The 21,897-nt window shown below is 48.1% G+C and overlaps 1 protein-coding gene across 1 annotated transcript in view; it reads left to right on the plus strand.

Annotated features, from left to right (window-relative positions):
- Positions 1-21,897, plus strand: part of DNAH9 (dynein axonemal heavy chain 9) — a 188,826-nt gene that overhangs the window by 159,408 nt on the left and 7,521 nt on the right. The window contains exons 63-67 of the mRNA XM_052688193.1: positions 7,825-8,052; positions 11,369-11,560; positions 12,151-12,342; positions 13,071-13,241; positions 15,388-15,570. Coding sequence (XP_052544153.1) covers positions 7,825-8,052; positions 11,369-11,560; positions 12,151-12,342; positions 13,071-13,241; positions 15,388-15,570 — 966 coding nt within the window. The remainder of the gene's footprint in view (positions 1-7,824; positions 8,053-11,368; positions 11,561-12,150; positions 12,343-13,070; positions 13,242-15,387; positions 15,571-21,897) is intronic.

Below are 21,897 nucleotides of genomic sequence, written 5' to 3' on the forward strand. Positions count from 1 at the left end.
CTTTATGAGATGTGTTGTCCATTCTAGGCACACAAGCATTTGACACTAAGCCTCTGCTTCAGTAAAGAAGGAACCAGTTTTCCTCCAGCCACATTATCTTTCATTCCTAGGTGTATATAAAAGGAGAATTACCCATTCTACTTTCAGTTCTGGTTCATGAGTTTTTCTCCATTCTGTTAGAGAAATGTATTGGCTATCAGACAGGTGTTTTCCTTCCCACCTCATGTCACAGAAGCCATCCACGAGTTTTTCCACTTTCGGATCCACTTACAGACCAGCAGGTAATGTAGGTATTGATCTGGGATGGAATTAAGTTTCTGTTGGGCTTTTAATGCTTATGTAGATACTGCAGCTTTGGTGTTGTCATAAGACTGCCCTGGAAACCTCTGTTGTAAGACTATTCTAAAAACAGTCCAATGCTTGCAGGCATCCTGGAAGTGCTGCTAAATTTTCAGGCCAGCCCGTTTGGACTTTGTCTTCTGCTCCTCCCGCCATTTGCATCAGCCTTCTCTGTACCTTGTTCAGCAGGAGGATCATAGATCAGCCTGTTTTTGCTCAACTTCTAGCAGAAAAGGAGTACGTGACCCCATTTGGAGCTGTGGTCACAGTGGGTGAGGACTTACAGAGCTGCGCTTGTTCAGCCTGGGGAAGAGAAGGTCCTGGGAAGACCTCATTGAAGCCTTCCAATACTTAAAATAAGCTTATAAACAAGAGGGAGAGTAGCTTTTTACATGGTCTGATAGTGATATGACAAGGGGGAATGGTTTTAAATTAAAAGGGGGGAGATTTAGGTTAAATGTTAGAAAGAAATTCTTTACTCAGAGGGCAGTGAGGCCCTGGCACTGCTGCCCTGAAATCTGTGGCTGCCCCCATCCCTGGAGGTACTTGAGGACATGGATGGGCCCTTGGCAGCCTGAGCTGGTGGCGGGCAACAAGCCTGTGGTAGAGGATTGAAGCTGGGTGTGCTTTCAAGTCCCTTTCAACCCAAACCCTTCTGTGAGTCTGTGGCTCTGTGTCTGTCACCACAAGCAAAAAGGGGGGAAGCGATGTAAAGTTTCCAGTGCAGCAAAAGGCTGAGCAGTGCTCTCATGTTCATCACTTCTTAGTGGCTAAGCTGATGAGGAGAGATATAAAGCTTGCCCAGCCCAGGTGAGGTGACGGGGAGCATCACAGGGCTGTGCATTGACACCATGGATGGCGTGTTCAGAGGTGAGGCTAACGGACAATGAAGTCATTGGACTCACTGTTATGTGCTGCCGTCCTCCTTGGGGCTGTGTGCGGAGGGATTCCCTGGACAGTAAGGGATGCAGGCAGGGCTAAGGTAGCGCCGACTGCAGGAATCAAGCGTGCTCTTCCCTGTCAAGCATTATCCATGCAATTAGGGCTTGAAAAGACTCAGGCTGTAGGTACTGAAGTCCAGAGACTTCACATAGGCTGCTGTAATTACTCAGCTGGTTGAACACCAGCGTCTCTCTGGTGACAGAAGCTGCTACTTGTGCTCTGATACGGCCCCTCTCCATGTTGAGCTACAGGCCTGTGAGCAGATGTTGGCAGCAGTTTGGAAGTGGAAGGTCTGTATTTATCCAGTTTGTTCTCCAAGTTCAGTAGCAGCATTCCCATGATTGCTGGCTGATGGAGGATGGAGCCTCACTTCCTGTGAGTGTGCAGCAGTGGGCAGAGAGGAACCAAGGGCGAGTGTGGAGTTCTGCAACTGGGGAGGAACAGCCGCGTGCGTCAGTACTGACTGGGGACTGACCTGCTGGGAAGGAGCTCTGTGGAGAAGGACCGAAGTGTCCTGGTGGCCAACAGGGTGACTGTGAACCAGCAGTGTGCTCTGGTGGCCAAGGCGGCCAATGGTTACAAGAGCATGGCCAGCATGGCGAAGGAGGTGATCCATCCCCTCTGCTCTGCCCTGGGGAGGTCCTGTCTGAGGGGACAGGGCACTGTAACAGAGGTGGTGGATTCTCCATCTCTGGAGATATTTAAGCCCGCCTGGATACTTTCCTGTGTGACCTGTGCTGTAGAGAACCTTTAGGAGTGGGATGTAGACGAGAGGGTCTCCAGAAGTCCATTCCAATCCTTATGACTCTGTGACCTTGTGTGATTAAACCTCATGCCATCACTGGGAGCTGTCATGGCCAGGGAGCAGTGACCTCCCCCCCATCCTTTCATATACCACACCATGATGCAGTGTAATTAAAGTACTGGGGTCATCTCTGGGCTGCCAAGCCCAGCTTTCACACTTGCTGTAAAATCGGTGACTATTTTCTGAGAGCATCTCATAAGAGGAGGAGGCTTTGTACAAACAGCTAATTCCCACTGCTCAGGGATTTGTGATAAGGCAAGAGAGCTGCTTCAGTGCTGTGAAGGATCTGCAGTCGCTATCAGCAAAGGGAGTGCATTGTGGAGTGTGTGCTGCTTTATATATACGTGGTGCTATTTCTGATGGTTGCCATAGGAACACTTGCATCCTGTGATATATGTCCTGCCTTCTGAAGTACAAGCACACAGAGGTGCTTGGAAGTGAATTCCCAAAGAGAAACCTCTGGCATTCCCATGTTCCTGCATGTTCCCCCAGCCCTTCTGTGCTGCTCTCTCAGTCTGGGATGCAAAGAGGGGAGAGCAGGGAGCGTGTCGCAGTGGTAGTGGTCAGTGTCATGGGAGCATATCTCAGATTTCTGTCTTTACCTCCTTTTCAGCTGTTTCCTTTGGCAGGATTTGGCTCCCACCTGCTTCTTTATCTTTCCATTCATAAAGAGGGGTAACACTCCCATGGATTTGAGATTGTAGCCAGACAAAGACGTGAGATGCTGGGGAGCTGCCCTTCACACAAGAGCTCTTTCACAGACCTCAAATCTGGCGAAGAAAAAATGTAATAAAGCAATGAATTACCTTGCTGCCTTGGGTAAATGTGTCTTCTGGGGCTCATCTGGAATCGGGAGGACACAAAACTGTGCAGTGTGATTTAGGGAGATGCTGTTGGCAGTGTGTGAAGCCCCAAGCTGTAGGGAAGGGGTCAGGGCTTCATTATCTCCTCTTTCTGCCAAGAAGAGCTACAGGCAGCCCGTGAAACCAGCAGGGGTTTCCAAATGAGTGAGAGGAGGGGGCTGTTGGATAAACAAGTCGCTCAGCTGTGGTTGGTGTCAGTGCAGCATTCTGTGTTGCCATTATTGGTAATTGACACAACATTGAATTATTATGACCGCAGAGGTTGTCATTAGTCATGTTCTGTCAAGTTCTGTTATCTGACTGCTGAGAATTAATTTTCCTTCAAAACTCTGAATCCCCTCCATGGCATCCCTTTCAATAGAGAATTTAGCAGGTTTGAACCACCTCTGTCTTGCAGATGTGTTCATTTAATTAAATCATGAATTCTGGGTACCAATCTATATTTTCCTGCTTGTTTTCCACCCCTTCCATCACAGAAGTATAATACACAAATGCTTTGACTATCTTTAGATTAGAAATGTTTCTTAAGTTGGCTGAGATACTGAAAGCAGCAATGCTGACAGATAGTGGTCATTGGTGTCACGTCAACACAAGCTAAAGCAATTATTTTTCAGCCATCTAGCACCATAAAAACAGATGAAGGAAGAAACTACCAATTAAAGATGAAAATAAAAAGGATCAGGTATACACTCTGGGATTAAATTGGTACCTAATGCTGGGTTTTTCTTATGCTCTTCTGTTAAGCTGATCTCCCAAATTACTGAATCTCTGTAGATGTTCGAAACGCGTCGGTTATTTGTTTTCATCCACTGTTGCTTTATTATTGAACTTCTAGAGTGTGTTGGTTGCCTGGACCCTGGGAATTACCTGCCTCTTGAAGTTGTAAATGCATCAGACAAGCAATGGGGCACCAACAGCCAGCTATAATTGCATTTTGTCTGCTGCTCTTCATATGGCCGTTGTTCACCATGGAGTGGCTTTTCTCAGAACACGGTTCCTTTGTCCTCCTCCTCCTCAGCTCTCCCAACACCTCAAAATCCATTTCATCAGAACAACCCCATAAAATTGTGTGGAAAAAGCTACTAAACTGGAGGGGGTTGGTACTTACATCGAGAGTCTTGGGCAAGGAGACGATGTAGGAGTTTTCCTTGAGATCTCAGTGCACCTTATATGCAGCCCCACAGAGAGGAAGGAAATGGAAATAGTTAAGCACCCATTTTTAGAAGACATTGCAGTCTTAGACGCAGTTGCACACTTGCTCTGCTAGCTTATTTTAGTGCATGCACCTTTAGGAAATGGTCACCCACCTTCTCCGTGATGCCCTGCTGGGATTGGTTCCGTGGCAGACATCTGTTTGCAGGCATGCACCTTTCCCTTGAAAATTGGTGCAGATCCAGAGGCAGAGAGCACCTGTGAAGGCAGTGTGGGCTGCAGCTGTGCCTGCATGACACAGAAGAGCCCAAAGCTCTGTCTTTGTGCTCAGTGGGATGGGAGTTGCTGATCCAGAGCTGCAGTGCTTACAGAGCTGGGGCTCAGATCCACGTACACTGCAGTCACTATTAGGAGTCTGTAAGTCAGTTTTCACCATGATAACTGCATGTATGCATAGGTATGGCAAAAAAAACAAATTGTGGTTTTACAATTCTTTACAAGTTCTTCTGCAAAAGTGACAGGTGGCACGCAGGCCTTGGTGCTCCTGTGTGCCATCAATCCACGAAAACACTGTGCTGGGCCAGAATGAAAGCTGTTAGCCCAGTTCCCTGCCTGTAAGAAGGGAGAGGCAGGAGCTGAGGGAAAGGGTGCACAGTTAGGATGAGGATGCAGTGGTTTTTCTGCCTGTGAATTGAAGCTGAGCTCCATTCTCTGATCGTCTCAGCTTCTACAGAGCCCCGCGACAACGAATTTGCAATTTAGTTATGCATCATGTGAAAAAGTACTGCTCTGTTCATCCCTATGTTGTTGTCCCTCATTCATCACCTCCACCCTGATATCTCTCTCCTAATTGGCAAGTCCAGATCCATTTAGTGTCTTGTTCTGTGGAAGTTATATCCTTTTTGGGAGGGAGAAATGAGCACTGGGTATTGCATTCAAGATGAAGGCCCACCATGCTTTCATAGAGCAGCATAATGATGTTTTCCATTTTGTTTGCTGTTCCTTTGCTGATGTTTGATTGCTGTCACGCTGTTGAACGTGGAACTGTTATTTGCAGAGTATAACCATAAGAACTCCAAGATCTCTTCTCTGAGTTCAGTTTTGAATCCGTCACTGCTTACATATATACAGCTAGGGTTGGTTTTCTGTGTGCATCACAGCATCTGTCAGCACTGAATTTCTTTCTTCTGCCACATCATAGCCAGCCACTTAGAATGATGGCATAGTTTTGCAATTCTTTACCACCAGTTTTGATTTTTACCACCTGGAATTACTTTGTCTTATGACTTTGTCAGCTCACTATCACTCTCTCCTTCAGGTGATTTTTACATACAGTAAGCAGCTCCAGCTCTATGAGTAGCTTCCCAGTTTGCTTCCTGTGGGTTAATTGTTTGGGTCTTGTTTTTTTTGTTTTTTATTTTTTCCTGTGAGACTGCAGTAGTATTGTTAAGTGAAAGATAAATATCTGATTCAGATTAAGATCTAAACATGGAGAGACACAGGCATATGGTGAGCGATGCTTCAGAGATACCTCCACCTTTCTAGCAAATCCAGAGGGAGTTCATGGTGTCAAGCTCATGTTTGGACATCCCCATTAGCTACCTAAAATGGGCTGTAAATCTTAGATTTCTGTTTTTCTCTAATTCACACTATGTGCTAATTCACTGCTTATTAGAGCTCCTGCCAGTTTGCCTCGTGCACACCGAGCAGCAATGCAGCGCTTCCGTATCTGAGTTTCTTTAGGGTGCATACCATCTGGTCCTAGGAAATTGTTTGTTAATTTATCCTAAAATCTCTTCATCTGCTGCTTCAGTGTAAGAGTCTTTCTGGTGATTAAGGGACTGGAGAATCTGTCACTTGAAGGAGTGGGGGGGGTTGATCAGTTGGTTGAAATCCGGTGGTGCAGGGGGAGTGAAGAAAGGTCCTATGAAGAATGGTTGAGGGAACTGGGCCTGTTGAGCTTGGGGAAGAGAAGGCTGTGGGGAGACCTCGTTGTGGCCTTCCAGTGCTTGAAGGGGGTGGATAAACAGGAGGGGAATGGCTGTTTGTGAGGGTGGATGGTGATGGGACAAGGGGAATGGTTTTAAAGTGAGACAGGGGAGGTTTAGGTTGGATATGAGGAGGAAGTTTTCATCCAGAGGGTGGTGAGGCACTGGCACAGGTTGCCCAAGGAGGCTGTGGATGCCCCATCCCTGGCGGCATTCAAGGCCAGGCTGGATGTGGCTCTGGGCAGCCTGGGCTGCTGGTTGGCGACACAGCAGGGGGTTGGAACTGCTGAGCATTGTGGTTCTTTTCAACCCAGGCCATTCTGTGTGATGCTATGAGTGCAGGAGATGGAGCCAGGCTCTTCACAGCGGTGCCCCGGGAAAAAGCAAGAGGCAAAGGCACAAACTGAAAGATGGAATTCCCTCAAACATAACATCCGTAATTTTCCTGATGGGGCGGTTAAGCACAGAGCAGTGGTGGAGTCTCCACCCTTGAACATATTCCCAGACCCCAGAGGCACAGTGCTGGGCAGCCTGCTCTGCCTGAGCCTGCTCTGAGCAGGAGGCTGGGTGGAGAACCTCAGAGGTGCCACTAGCTGAGCATGCAGCGTGCAGCTGGAGAGCGTTCTGCAAATACATTCTGCCTTTCTGTAGTGGCCTTGCCTTTCTTGGACACTCCGGGTGCACCTTGCTCATCTTTTAGTTTTATAGGCTCTCTGATATGTTTCTGGCTTCTGGAGAAGGTTTTATTATTAGTTTTTATGGTTTTCAGAAGATTGCTCTTTAAAATCTTTTTCAGCCTTACCATGGCTGGATTTTGTGCTGTTTCCAGTTTTTCCCATTTGGACGCGATTTCCATTTTCTGAAGAATGTCATTTTACTCTTAATGGTCTCCATTACTCTGCTGTTTAACCATGAGAGCTCCTTTCTGATCCTTTTTACAGATGATATATATTTATTCTAAGCCTATTATATGGTTCCTTTATGTAATTTCCTTGCCACCTGCAAGCAGTTTATCTTCTTGGCATCTGCTTTTAGTTTAAATTTAGCAGGATCCTTGTCCTGTCTTTGGATGGGATAAATCACCTTCCAGAGCGCCTGTTAGCACCGCCACCTTGGGTTACCCACCACACTTTAGCATTACAGGAGATTTAGCCCAGGAACCCGACCTGTTCCTAATGTCAGAGAAGCTATTTTCTTGCCTGGAAACTAGAAAACAGTGTAGGAAACAAGGTGAGTCTGTATTCATTTTACCATCTCTGCATAAAACTGCTTAATTCTCTCACAGGTAGATATAATTAGTTGCACAAATAATTTATTATTTTAAGCTGAAGATATTTATAAAACCACTTTCTTGAACTTTTCCCCACTAACTTGCACTTAATGGATCCCCACTGTTACTCTGTTCAAAATTAGCAAGCGTTTTAATTTGGGCTTGGCAGATCTGGGGAAATAATGTTACTTCATCAGCTGTAGATAACTGTAATGAACAGGATGTTATCAGCCCCAAGAACACAAATGAGCCTAAAATGGCTTGCTTAATTGCTGGTCATTCATATTGATTATTTTGAATTTAAAATTGATATGCCTGGATGTTTGGGGCTGTGAATTACACAGAGGGACTCTTGGGGCAACTATTGCCTTCCAGGGCTCAGCCTTGGTGGGTGTCAGTCCTCCCGATGGGCTTGAGTGTCACTGGGGGGTATCAATTCAGTGGTGCCTTCTTTGTCCCTACCAGAACATCCATCTGGTGGCCAAGTGGCTGAGCTCTCTGGAGAAGAAGCTGGAGCAGCACAGTGAGGGCAGCCATCAGGATTTCCGTGTCTTCATTAGCGCAGAGCCAGCTCCGTGCCCAGAGAGCCACATCATTCCGCAGGGCATCCTGGAGAACTCCATCAAAATCACCAACGAGCCGCCCACAGGGATGCATGCCAACTTGCACAAAGCCCTCGACAACTTCAGCCAGGTAGGGACCGTCCTGCTGGGCGGCCTGGGGGCTTGGTGGGTGCTGGAGTCGTGCAGAGGAGCGTGGGGGGCATCGCCAAGCCCTTCTCATCACAGTGTCTGCAGACCCCTCCAGCCCTCCTCTGCTCTCCAGATCTCTTTCCATTTCCAAAGGAGGACATGGGCAATCCTGGCCATCCTCCTTCAGGATGCTGGATTTCAGCCCAATTTGTGCCTTTGTCATTTATGTATGTATGATTCTTAAAAAAAAGATGTTTTGTTACGGAATCAAACTTGGCTCCCCAGGGAGGTGGTTGAGTCACCATCCCTGAATGAGTTTAAAAGCCATCTGGATGTGGTGCATCCAGATGATTTAGCAGAGGGTTGTTAGAATTAGGCTAGTTTGGTTAGGTTGTGGTTGGACTCGATGATCTTGAAGGTCTTTTCCAACCTGAGTAATTCTATGATTCTATTCTATGATTCTGCTGCATTTGGGAAACATTTGTCGTGATTTGACTTGATTTCCGTGGTGGTGTCCTTCCATGTCCTTCCATTTTGGGTTGGTGAGTGGCATGTCACATCTGTAATCCAGAGACACAGAGAGGAAAGCAGCCCAAACTTTGCCTTCTGTGATGATCACAGTTAATTTCTGCTAGGGCTGGTGGCAGGCTGCTTATTTTTTTTATTGCATGCAGCTCGTGGTTATCACACACCCACACTCCTGCTATCCCTGCTCTCTGCTGCAGGGCTGCAGCAGAATCCTGTGCAGGGGGCATGAAAACAGAGTGTGTGGCAGCGATGGGCAAATATTCTTCTACTCTTTGTGACTGCAGGGAGCAGGGCTCAGTGCATGCAGTGAGACACAACGAACTGTGCAGGAGCAGCATAGTGGCTCCCGCAGCAGCCTGGGCTTCCAGGTGGTGCTGGAGCTGTCATGCATCACTGCTGCACTTCTGCCCAGCCCATTTTCTGCATGACCCCAAAGGCTAAGGGCTAACAGCTCACATTTATGATGATTCCTTTTCAAAAGACATGGACCATTGCACTCTGCTGCCCTGAATGTCCATTACCTTCACTCACACATGCTGCCTTGGGCATGCAGCTCTCCCAACAGCACCCTGCCTGTTAACCACAGCATCCAGCAGGGCCTGCAGGAGCTCCCACTGCTCTGCCTGCCTCCTCGTGGCACTGCAGTCACTACAGCCTCTCTGTTCTGCTGATGGCTACACCAGGAGCACAAAGGGCACATCTTTCTCTCCATGTCACTTGGGATCAGGCAGGAGCATCCCCAGCCATGCTGGACCCATGGCACTGCTCCAAGGGGCAAGGAAATGATATGGGGGTGTGTCTCAAGTGTAGGAGCTGCTTTCTCCAAAGAGATGAGAGTGGGAGCCACAGCACAAGGATTAATGCCAGCAGTCAGAGAAGATTATTCCATTTTTATCTACTGTCATTCGTACTGTCATTTATCATCCTGAACTCCACAAAACGTCCTGGAGAATGAGGGAGGGGAGAACCTTCATCCAAAGTAACGTTTTCATCCTGCCCATGCTCATTTCAGTTACATAGTAATTAGCATTTTCTAAATTGCCAAAGTATTATAAAATGTCTCTTATCACAAATCCTGGAGTGTGTGGGTGGAGCCCCTTTACACCTCATTTCTCTGCTTTGTACAGAATAGATGTTCAAATTCAGCTTTTAGCTGAAAGCCACTGAGAAGGGCCATTATTGTGGGGGGGGGATATCGTTCTGCTCTGTGGCTGAAATAAAAATGCACAACCAAATGGAGAGGCCAGTGAGTCTGCAAAAGTCTCATACTCGGTTTTCATTCCAGGAAGCTCTCTTTAAAGTCTAGGGGAATTTTCTGAAATGAAAAACCTGTTCTTCATCAGGTTACTGATAGTGGAAGGAGCTCAGAGTCCAGTCTCCTCAAGAGGAAAACAGGAATTGAGCTGTTCAGAGTCCTGTGCAGTTAGCCAACATCTTGTACACTTTGCAGCAACTGGTTTCCCCTGTTCAGCAGAGACACTGAGCTCTACAGCTGGTGAGAATTCTAACACAGTGCATTATTTTAGGTGAAGATGATGGAGGGAAGTCACACAGGTGCCCTTTGTGGTCCTTGTTGCATAACAGAGTTGGACTAAAGGGTCTGTCCTTGGCAGGGAGGATGCTCTCTGCTCACTCAGGTCTATGCCTGAGTGCAGGTCAGGGCCACGGCGCCCTGCACTCTGTGCTCCTGGGGAGGGTGTGCAGGGACCTGGATGGAGGTGTGGGTCTGTCCTTCCCAGCACGTCCATCTCCTGGTTCTGAAGAGATCTGTGCTGCTGGCAATGGGGCATGCCATCATTCTTCTGTCATGGGAAAGGGGATCTGCTGCTCAAGCCAATGCTTGAGGGGCAGGAGCAGTGGAAGCGTCCACCAGGCTTCAGAAAGCAGAGCTTTGGCCCAGGTGCTGTGCATTCACCTCCAGACCTTTGTTGCTTGGCTCTGCTGTCCCATAGAAGTGATTTCCATGTGCCAGGATCAGGCATGGCTGCCCAGGCTGCCCCTGTCCTGCCTGCTGGGATGATCTCTCACTGCTTCCTTTCGGGCTCTTTGGATCTGGTTCCTTTGTGCAATGTCACTGAAGCTTCTGCCCTTCCACCATGACTACTACTTTGTCAGTATTCAAGCTTAAAGCATAGCCTAGAAATTGGGCAGGGAAGCACCAGTTGCTGTGCTGACCTTGTGGGTGCTTGTTTTTTGTTTTTCTTTGCAAACATTTGGTCCTCCCTGCTTGGATCTTTGGAAGCCCTTCCCTTATCTGCCTCAGTGTGCCATCAGCACATGTGCTGCTACAGTGCAAGGCTGGGCTGGGTTTGTGCAGAGCATCAAGCACTGCTGTCCCACAAGAGTTCTCCATTGCTTCAGTCCCATGGCTTAGAAAGATACTGCTCCAAGAAACCTTTTGTATCCAAGGGGCAGAATGGAGTGTCACCCATGTGCCATCATCCTGGGCATGAGGTGCCTCAGGGCTGTCACCCCATCTGCAGTGCATCTCCATCTCCCTGATGTGGGATGCAGGACACAGCCTGGTGCTGGAAGGGTGCAGATTTCCTTCTCTTCCTGGCTCTCAGATTACAACATCACTTTGATTTACGAAGGAGAACATGAATTCAGAAAATATGCAGTGGAATTTACCAACACATTTGCGATGAAACCCACTGTCTCAGAGAGCTCGAGGGCATGGAGGTTATGCAGAAATGAACTCGTGAAGCAAATCAGCTCACGTCTGTCTGAAATCTGGTGTACTTGGGAGACACTGTGAACTTACCTCTGCCTCCCTGCCTGTGTTGCAGGATACCCTGGAGATGTGCACTCGGGAGAACGAGTTCAAGAGCATTCTGTTTGCCCTCTGCTATTTCCATGCTGTGGTGGCAGAAAGGCGTAAGTTTGGTCCCCAAGGCTGGAACCGGTCCTACCCCTTCAGCACTGGAGACCTCACTATCTCCGTTAACGTGCTCTACAACTACCTGGAGGCCAGCTCGAAGGTGAGTGAATGGACGTGAGCTGTTCCATAGAATCACAGAATGGCTTTGTTTGGAAGGGACCTTAAACCCAGTTCCAAGCCTCTGCCATGGGCTGGTTGCCACCCACCAAATTGGGCACTAGATCAGCTTGCTTTGGCTGGCTGCTGTTTGGTGGCTTTTAACCTCCAGTAGTGAACTGGATCATGCTGAAACTCCTGCAGGTTTTCCATAAATGTCATTTTCTTGGTACCTTTGGTCTCATAACGCCACAGTTTGGTATATCTTTGGTGTGAGGCAGGAAACTTCAACATCCACAGCAGCTTACAAACCATGTAAAATAGCACCTGTGCTCTGTATTCACTAGAAATGCATAGTGGTCTTTGGTTTAATAGAATTTAGAACAAATTTGCATTTCAGTGGAAAGCTGTGTGAGTCTGTGCTGTGATGCCGTTTTCCCTGGGCAGGATGTAACTACTGCCTAATGTTTGTTTACTTAGAGAACTGGAACCGTGCAATGGAAGCACTCACTGAGCAGATCAGTCTTAGAGCTGTAGCCTGCAGCTCAGCAGTGCTGCCTGCACTCTGTCACAGCCTCCCGCTTCTTCCTGCAGGTCCCATACGATGATTTACGCTACCTCTTTGGTGAGATTATGTACGGAGGGCACATTACGGACGACTGGGACCGACGGCTTTGCAAGACCTATTTGGAAGAATTTATTAAGCCGGAAATGCTGGAGGGAGAATTCTTCCTTGCTCCAGGATTCCCCCTCCCGGGGAACATGGACTATAATGGCTATCATCAGGTAAGCTCTGTTTTCTGGCATTATTTATACACAGAAGTGTAATGGCTTCCATAACTGCCCTATAATCTGTTTTAGGAGGCAGTGAATAGGATTGCAGTGTTTTGGCACATCTCCTGTTATTTCCCATTATGTTCTGTTTCCAGTGACATTTCATCAATCCCCTGGATAAACCAAGTCTAATGGTAGTTTGCTACTTGGCATGGGCTCATTCTGTTCATGCATGAATGGTATTGGTTCTTGAGACTTGAGCGGGGCTTCTGGAAAATTACATCCGCATACTGTTTGCTAAAGTGGCCCTTTCAAGCTCCTTTTATTATCAGTTTTGATGAGAAACGCTGACGGGTCGGGTCGTGGTGATCTACTTACTGATCTCATCTGTTCTTTGTACACAAATGTGGCAGCAGGGATAGGCGCATTAGGCTGGTTTTGTTCATGAAATTTAACTACTGGAAGCTAAACTCACACAAGGGATTTCAGAATATTCATGCTGAAACACACAGCAGATAATTGCTAGAGAAGGTCTGAGCCTGAGAGATGTAGCCAAGGCAAACATGAGCAATTACCAAATTTTCACAGTAGGAGTAAAACCTTTGTCCTATGTGGCTCAAGGCCACGAGCAGAGTGGTGTCAGCCGAGGCTTACTTTCTTGGTGGGCAGTAATTCCAGCCCCGTGAGCTCTGGGGGCCGAACGCTCTGCATTTGTGTCTGACCTCTGCTTCTGTGTGCAGTACATAGATGACACCTTGCCACCAGAGTCTCCTTATCTCTATGGCCTCCACCCCAACGCTGAGATTGGATTCCTCACCCAGAGCTCAGAGAAGCTCTTCCGCGTCGTGCTGGAGATGCAGCCCCGTGACAGCAGCGTGGGCGAAGGAGGAGTGGGCACCAGGGAAGAAACGGTGAGAGTGGTTGGAAAACGGGCTGTGTTTACTCGCTGTCTCGCTCCTCAGCAGCCCTGACTGCTCAGGTCTGTCTCACAACTGCGTGCTGTAACGTCTTCTGCCTTTGCCAGAAGCAAACCGGGTGTCTAGAACCGCCAGCCTCATATTATGCTGAACGTCACCGCAGCGGGATGTAATTGGGAGTATTGTCAGTAATAGGACAGTGGCTTTTAATTACCCCCTGAACTGCAGTGCCTTCATTATCATCCTGCAAAGACGTTGCAAATAAACCTTCTGTGGCCTCCCCTACCTCTGAGCCGCCGCTCCCCAAGCACCGTGCTGTGACTGGCATACCAACAGCTCCGCACACCATCTGCCACGCACCGCGTCCTGCCCAGCTCCCAGGGGCCTTGTCATTCCTCATTTCCAGCCGAGCCCATCCGCTGTGCCCGTGTCTCAGATTGATCTCAGCTCTTCCTCTTGAAACTCACAGCTCATTAAAATCCAGCCCTAGCATTCATACCAGCATCTGAAACCAGGCGACACTCGCTCAGTTTTTGATTTCTGCAGACTTGAGGCTTCTGTTTCAAGCCCTGAAAATTAATGAATGGCTAATAGAAAGCGTAAGTGAAGGCTGTGATTTCACAGATGATTCCTTTGGCTTGCTGTGCTGCTGGGGCACTGCTGTCCTTGCCTGAGGGACAGTCAGAAGGGGCGGGAATGGTCAGTTTCCAGATCATGCTGGAATTTGAGGTGAGGGGAATAACCCAGACTTAGCAAAGTCAAAGAAGATACTCAAATGGGAACGGTTCTCCTTCTTTTTGCCAGTTAATTGCAACTCAGCTCCTTGGCCAGAGTAGGAACTATCAGTGGTTGATCCAGCAGCATCACAGGGCTTGGCTTTGCTGCAGATTCCTGCAGACAACCAGGGAGCCCCTGAGGGCTTTGTGATCTCTGAGGAAAGCTGCCTGGAGGCAAGCTGAGCATGGCCTGGCTGCACTGCTTCCTGCCTGGGGGATGCTCCCACAGCTTGTGTTCTCCTCGGAGCGATCTCTGTCATTACCTGACTTATAACTGGCACTGGCCATGCCTCTTGACTCGGTCCTTGCAAGAGAGTGAGGACAGAGTTCTCTCTGCTCCTCCATTTCTACCCCTTGTTTGGCTGAGGTGGTTATAGAGATCTTGCACAGAGCTGCTGGAAAGCTGTCTTTTTCCTGAGGCTCTGAGCTCCAGTTACTCCCACAAGTTTCTGAGGCCACATTAGAGAAAATGAGCCATCATTGTTGTGACTAAAATCAGAGCCAGAGAGATTTGCAGGGGAATTTCAAATTATAGGGTATTTCGATACTGCACCAGGTGCAGCTCCAGAGCTTTTCCAGCTGAGCTTCAGCTTCAGCCACTTTGCTGGCTGCAATTGCAGCCCATGCTTCATCACTTCTTCATAGCTCCAATGTGTGCATGGAGGGTTTGGGAGTGCAGCAGTGGGAGAGTGTCAGAGTCCAGAATATGAATGTCAGAGGGCATGGCAATGGAATTACCCGTGGGCTGCCTCTGCCAGTGGCTGGAAGCTGTCGTTGACACCCACTTGCCAGCTTTGTACATCAGATTTTGGAAGTGTAACTGCACTCCTGAAAAATCAACTTGGTTTCCAAACCAAATTGAGTCGGTGACCTGAAAACAACTTTGTTTCATTGCACTTTTCTTCCACAGCTCTATTAGTTTAGAATGCAGCTTAAAATTCAGTTTGATATAATCACCTCTCTCTATCAATAGACCACAGAAAAGCAGCTCATGAGCTCAGTTATCCTGAGGCTCAGCTGAGATTACAGCCCCATCAGTCTTCTTGCATTGAGGCTGACCTTAGAAGAAACAAGAGTGCAGACTTGAGACCCAAGGAGAGAGAAGAGCGTTACGTGTCACTCTGATGTTTTTAAGCCATCGTTTTGAAAGTGTCTCATCTGACATTAACTTTGTAAGCATTTGAATTTTAATAGGATGGGGCAAGGTCTTTGAAAGGTGCAATGCCCAGCACAGCTGACAGCGATTGTTTTTTGGAGACAGCAACTGGCAGATGGAGTTTTCATTCCTTGTTCAGACAGCTGTCAGTTGGAGAAGCCCCACAGGTCATTCACTAACATCCCTCTCCACTCCCTTTGGCACGCAGGTGAAAGCTCTTCTGGATGAGATGCTGGAGAAGCTGACGGATGAGTTTAACATTGCAGAGCTGATGGCAAAGGTGGAGGAGAGGACACCGTACATCGTGGTTGCTTTCCAGGAATGTGAACGCATGAACATCCTCACCAGTGAAATAAAGAGCTCTCTCAAGGAACTGGACCTGGGGCTGAAGGTAGGAATGGAATGGAGGCTCGTGGAATAGAAGGGGTCAGCACTGCCAGCTGCAAAACCCACTTGACTCCATGGAGAAGGATTCACAGCTGGATTTCAAATGGCACGTTGTCCCCAGGCCACGAGCACAAGCATTGGCTGGGGTTAAAGATGCATGTAGTAACAAGGGCTTCAGGCACTTCTGTGTACTTGGTATTGTAACACAGCAACAATAGTTCTCGCAGGCATTGAGAAATAGCCTATTTAATACCTGGCCAAAAAAATCACACCTTTTCACAAAATGTCCAGTTAATGGGGAGAACTTGTAATAAGGTCTCATTAAAGGCAAAAGCCTTTCAGCAAAAGCTGAAATCAAAGGAGAGATTGGTCATGTGTAAGGACACATGACTATCCGCAGCTGTGAGACAAAATGGCTTAAAAAGCCAGGAGCTTTGCAAGGGATAAAACTCCCCTTGCTGGGTACGAGTCAATTGCAAAAGGGAGAAGGGGAGGGTCAGGGAATGGGTGACCCTATGGAGATGCTGTCCATGATTGCTCCATGCACGGATAGTTCTCCACCCTGGTAAGAAGCTAGGCTGATTCAGGAAGGTCACCTGTGTGACTCTCTAGGTGGTGTTTTGGCCTTTGCTTACAGGGAGTGGTGAAGGGTTCTGGGCTGACAGGGCATGCCAGGTAATACACAAGCTTTTGGGTTCAGTGGGATGCACAGGAGGGCTGTGGTTTGAGGCTGCATGCAGTGCTAGGGGAAGTCATCTGCTGAACTCCCTCTGGGGCACACGCTGGCACAAGATATCAAAGGCTTCTGCCTTCCCATTAGAGTATACCCTGGCATAGAGCAGGCTGCTGTGCCAGTGCACAAGGACCTTCCCCAGCAGCCTGGAGCAGCTTTTCTCCCTCACTTTGTCACCCCAAAGGATTCTTTGCACTGGCAACGTGCTGCATGTCCCTTAGAAAGAGAATGGTGGCTGGAGGTCATGGCACAGAGCTGGTGACTTCAGAGCTACCCTGATGCCTTCTCCTTGTCACTGATACAAACTTGCTCTCTGGATGATTTCATGGTGTGGAGCAGCAGCTAAGGATACCAGTCACTGGGCAGTCCCTGTTCCATGATTTCCTTAAAGGCAGTTGTCATCCTATTCTGCCAAAATCTCAGCTCACAGAAATACTTTGCAGTGCATGGGAAGAACTTGAAGGAACTGCAGCTGCTTTGTCCTGACCCCATAGAAAAGCCTGACAGGGGAGCATGGAGGACCTGCCCTGAGTCTGCATGGCAGTGCCAGTCCTCTGTTGAGGACACCTTTGAAGAGAGATCTCCAAAGAGCATATCTGCAGTGTGTACATGGAGGTACTGGATTTGAGATTTTCAGGGGGGTAAGGGATAGGACTGAGCTAAATCCTGGCCATGCTGTACGCTGTGAACCTGGCAGCCTGGGTCCGTGTTGGTGCAGCACTTTTGCATTGTGTTCACCACTGATGCTTGTTGGCTTGGTGCAAGAAACAGACATGTCACATACGTTTGGTGGTGGCCTGGTACATGCAGTCCATTTTAAAATTGGTTTATATTTATGTGGTCAATTATTATAAACAGGTTTCCTTTATTTTTTAGCATGAGGCAGGGGAATTGAAAATTCTGTTTCCTGAGATAGGTGGAAAGAAGTGATTTAATGTTTCACTTCGCCAGCACTAAACATGCTCTAAATGTGACTTGGACAATGTGTAGTGATTACATTTAGTGTGGATAAGGGTAAGCTGTTTAATATTAGAAGGGAGACTGAGGGGAAGCAGGGGCCTAAATAAACCACAGGCAGTGTATACCATGGAAATCAGGCAATAATCATAGACTCATAGAATGGCCTGGGTTGAAAAGAACCACAATGCTCAGCAGTTCCAACCCCCTGCTGTGTGCAGGTCGCCAACCAGCAGCCCAGGCTGCCCAGAGCCACATCCAGCCTGGCCTCGAATGCCTGCAGGGATGGGGCATCCACAGCCTCCTTGGGCAACCTGTGCCAGTGCCTCACCACCCTCTGTGTGAAAACTTCCCCCTAATATCCAACCTAAACCTCCCCTGTCTCACTTTAAAACCATTCCCCTTGTCCTGTCACCATCCACCCTCACAAACAGTCATTCCCCCTCCTGCTTATACACTTCCTTCAAATATTGGAAGGCTACAATGAGGTCTCTTCAGAGCTTTTTCTTTTCCAAGCTAAACAAGCTCAGTTCCCCCTCAGTAATGGAGGGGGCCAATTTCTCTCCAAAGCTCTACCATGAATCATGGCAGGGAAGTGGGACTGCATCTGCAGCAGAGGCAGTGCTGAGGGCTACATGTGTTGTTCCCAGCAACATCAGTTCTGATAGTGGGGTTCTGAGACCGAAAGCACAGAGAGGATGTACAGATTTGTGATACCATTTCTCAGTCTTGAGTGTGCTGAGGATACTGACAGGTCTGAGACACCTTCGCTGGGTGACCCTTCTGTGTCTGTACACAGAACTGCATGGGTCCCTGCAGGGCTGAGCTGGACATTGTGCATGGCCCATGCTGCTCCCAGCATCACCCAAGGGCCCTTCCTGTGCTGTGGGTATCTACAGCACAGGATAACAGCCAAGGCTTAGGTGCTGTCCCAACCTGGCTTCCACACTCAGTTTGGAAGAGGAATCCAGCTTTAATTGTTCTTTCTGAGAGCAACCTCTATGGGATGCACATTAATCTCCTGCATTGTGGTCCTGACTGACAGCACTCAGAGGAGGAGAGTTTACACAGCAGGAGCCACAGATCTCAGAATAGAATAAATGAAACACAGAGGAAGCAATGCTATTGTTTTTAGCTTAGTATTTTTTGCAGTCCTGTTGTTTTTAGCTGACTGTCTGCTAAAGAAGGTGATTTGGAAATGTCACGGCTAATTTGAGTTTTTGAATAATTCATCGTGTCTGTGTAAGGGAAAGCAATTTTTGGCCCAAAAATAGTAGACATCCCATGAAGAGGAAGAGAAATTGCAATAGGCTGGTGGCCATCAAAAATGACTGGCACACTGTGTTCCAAGCCATTCTTGGTGGCTTTGGTGAGGCCAGGGGCTGGGCTGGAACCCCCATGTGTTAATGTTCTATCCAGTGCCATTCCTGTGAGCAGGTTTTCTGTTTTGCACCTTCAGTGAAGGATAAGCCTCCAAAATGAAGGCAATAAATATTGTAAAAAGATACAGTAAGACCAAATTCCGTAAGGCTGGTTGGCATTTCGCTGCACGGAGCAAAAATAACCTTAAACTGAGAAAACAATTTGTGACAATAGTCTGCTCATCTTGGGGGAATGTCTGCAGGCTGATTAGGATTTCCTTCAAGGGTGTCTTTAATGAAAATTACTCTCAGTGTTTGGGGAAAAAAAAAAAAGTAACTTGAATCACTCCGGATGCACTTTAGTATTCAGCATCTGAAATGCAAATGTATGCGTAATTGTGTTTGGGCAACGGTATGAGAGAGCAGCTCTGGATGCTTTGAACCCTCGCAGGAGATTCCAGCAAGTATGCTCGAGTGCACAGGCTTTAAAAATTGCTTTTCTCAAGCTTTCCTGAGAATTACATTTGCTAATTCATTTGTTTCCCGAAAGCAAAATTAGACAGGATATATGATCGTGAGGGTTGTGTTTTTAAATCACGCTGAGTGCTTGTGTGCGTTCTGCAATATTTCTACCTGCTACAAAACCTTTCCAAGAGTGAAGAATGCTTCTGCCTGACCCTGCTTGGAGGTCCTGTGGGTCTGTGTCCTGATGTGACCCGTTGGCCACCAGCTTTGGGCATGGTCTCACCATGGCATTAACCAGAGCTGCCTGTGGGACAGGAAAAACGGTCCTGCCGGGGTCTGAGTTCTCCTGAGATGGGAGGTGATGGCCCATGGGACAGGGATGGAGAAGGAACTGAAATGGGATTTCAGAGCTGATGTGCCAGCAGAAGTGCCACTGAGCAGCAGAATGGGGATAGCTGCCCATGGCTTCGGGTGAGGGGCCCTCTTGGACATGGCTGCACTTCTCTGTCGTGTGAGTTTTAATTACAGATCACTAAATTTTCTTAGATTGTGTTCTAAAGTGAAAAAACTTGGGTTTCTCCAAGGAAATGCCTGACACTGACACTGACACTGACACTGACACTGACACTGCCTTTGTTTCTTTACCACCATGTAGTGAACACCTATGCAGCAAACATCTTTTGCTTGTGTTTGATCCACGTTGTTCAGAACTACTTGGGGGTACTTGGAGCTTTAAAGACCTTTTACCATCCATCCTGCAGTTTGCAGGATCCCCTCAAGTGTAAAACACTGAAGAGGAACAGAGGATGGGAATGTGGGCTGCTCCCTGGGTGGCTGTGCCTTTGCATAGGCAGATGCAGCTCTTCCTCCTGGTTTAGGACTAACTGCAAATTGTCCTGCTTCCCCCAAACCATTCACTTGACCTCATTTGCTGCCTCTAGCTTCAAACAGATGTCTTTAAATCTCTGTCCACCACAAATCCATGGGGAAACCTTGCTTTTAACTTGTTCCTTCCTGCTCCTGCTGCCTGCTGCACCTCTGGCTGTGATCTCATCCTGCTGGAGCCTGTAAGTACAGCCTGCAGATCAGAGCTCTGTGGGGAAACAGCATGGTTGGTGTAGAAACTGCAAAGATTTTTTAACTGCTGGACGCTGACAAGCTTTGCTAAACACGTGTCAGGGATTGCTCTAAAAGGATTTCAACTTTTGCTAAAGCCTCATAGATTTTCCTGGCCCCAGCAAAGGGCACCTCTGCTGCCCTCGTGGCTGGAGGCACTGAAGTCCTGTGAAAGAACAGTTGGAATTTGTTAATGTGAACAGACTGACCCAATTCCCTCGCCCTCGTTCTCAGCAATGGCACAACTGATTTCAGTTAATCTTTCCAAAAACACTCAGCCTGAGGGAAAGAGAAATTGTAAGTCAGATAAATTTTAGCAAAATGTTAAGGGGACAAAAGTAAGTATTTATAATGGACGCAGCATTAACTGTGTGTCCAAACTGCTGCGGTGTGTCGTGCCCTCTATCTCAGCATGGAGCATGCAAAGCTTTAAATTGTGAAGGACATCACGAGCTGTGCCTGCATTTGCAGATCCAACCCTCCCCTGCTCAAAGTGGGCTCAGAGGGAGCAGGTTGCCCAGGACCATGCCCAGGTGGATTTTCAGCATCTCCCAAGGACAGAGACTCAGTGCCTCTGTGAGCAACCTATGCCAGTGTTTGATCACTCTCACAGTAAAAATAAAGTTTGTATTTCAGCAGAATTTCCTGCATTTCAAGTTGTCCCCATACCCTCTTGTCCCATCACTGGTCACTGAAAAGTGCTTGGCTCCATCTTCTTTACTTCCCACCATCAGGTATTTCTTGGCATGTCGTGATCCAAGCTCCCAGCATGCTGCAAAGGCTCCCCGGCTACAAGACAGGTTGGCAGAAGGGACTTTTCAGCAGCACAGGATCAGCTATTGCTGTCACTGGCTGCTCTGCCCTGTGCTGCCATCATGGGTGCTTCTGTGTGCAGAGCTGCCAGCCCATCATCTCCTAGCAATGCACTGAATCTACTTTGCAGCTGTAGGGGGAGCAGGAGCCTTCTTCCCACTGCTGGAAGTCATGAGCTTCCAACACTGGTTGTAACAGTCTCCATTTCCCACCTGGTAGGCACAGACTCTGCCCTTCCTTCAACACGGCCAGGCGCTGAGGCTCATTGTAGCTGCAGGCTCTCAGAGAAGATCCAGCTGGTCTTTCTCACCATCTCTGGTGCTAAACAGTCTGCTGACCACCTCCTGCAGCTCTTTTCTTGGTGGCACGGGCCCTCCACCAACAGATAGTGCTGCAGTCATAGAGTCCGTCTGCCAGCCTGTGCTCAACCCCCAGCTGCTCCAGGTGCTCCTGGGGACTGTGCCCTGTGCAATGTCACCCCTAGGGCCTGGCAGCTGCAGGCTGTCCTCAGCAGTTGGGGAGCCCCATCCGTGTGCCCCACAGGCTGCTGCAGCTCTCCTCAGCCTCTGTCAGCTGCAGCACTGCCATCCAGGCAGCTCTTGTGTGGACTGAAGGTAATTTCAGCTGGGCTTAGCAGGGGTTTTCTTAATGGTCAACTAGCAGACACTGGAGCCCTACTGCAGAGTACCAGAAGTTCAAGAGGGATGCCATTATGCAGAGCCCCTATTTTGACTGTGCAATGATGTTCCACCTCTTCTCCTGTCTGGGCCAACCTGATATATATTTCTGAAAGCTTTAAAAATAGTGATCTGCTGGGTAGAGGAAAAGTCAAGACTCTCTCTATCTCCTACTTGGCTGAATCGTATCTTAATTTGTTGTGTGCTTC

Source organism: Tympanuchus pallidicinctus, unplaced genomic scaffold, assembly GCF_026119805.1.
Source record: "Tympanuchus pallidicinctus isolate F22 unplaced genomic scaffold, pur_lepc_1.0 scaffold23, whole genome shotgun sequence".
In the NCBI taxonomy this organism is placed as follows: Eukaryota; Metazoa; Chordata; class Aves; order Galliformes; family Phasianidae; genus Tympanuchus; species Tympanuchus pallidicinctus.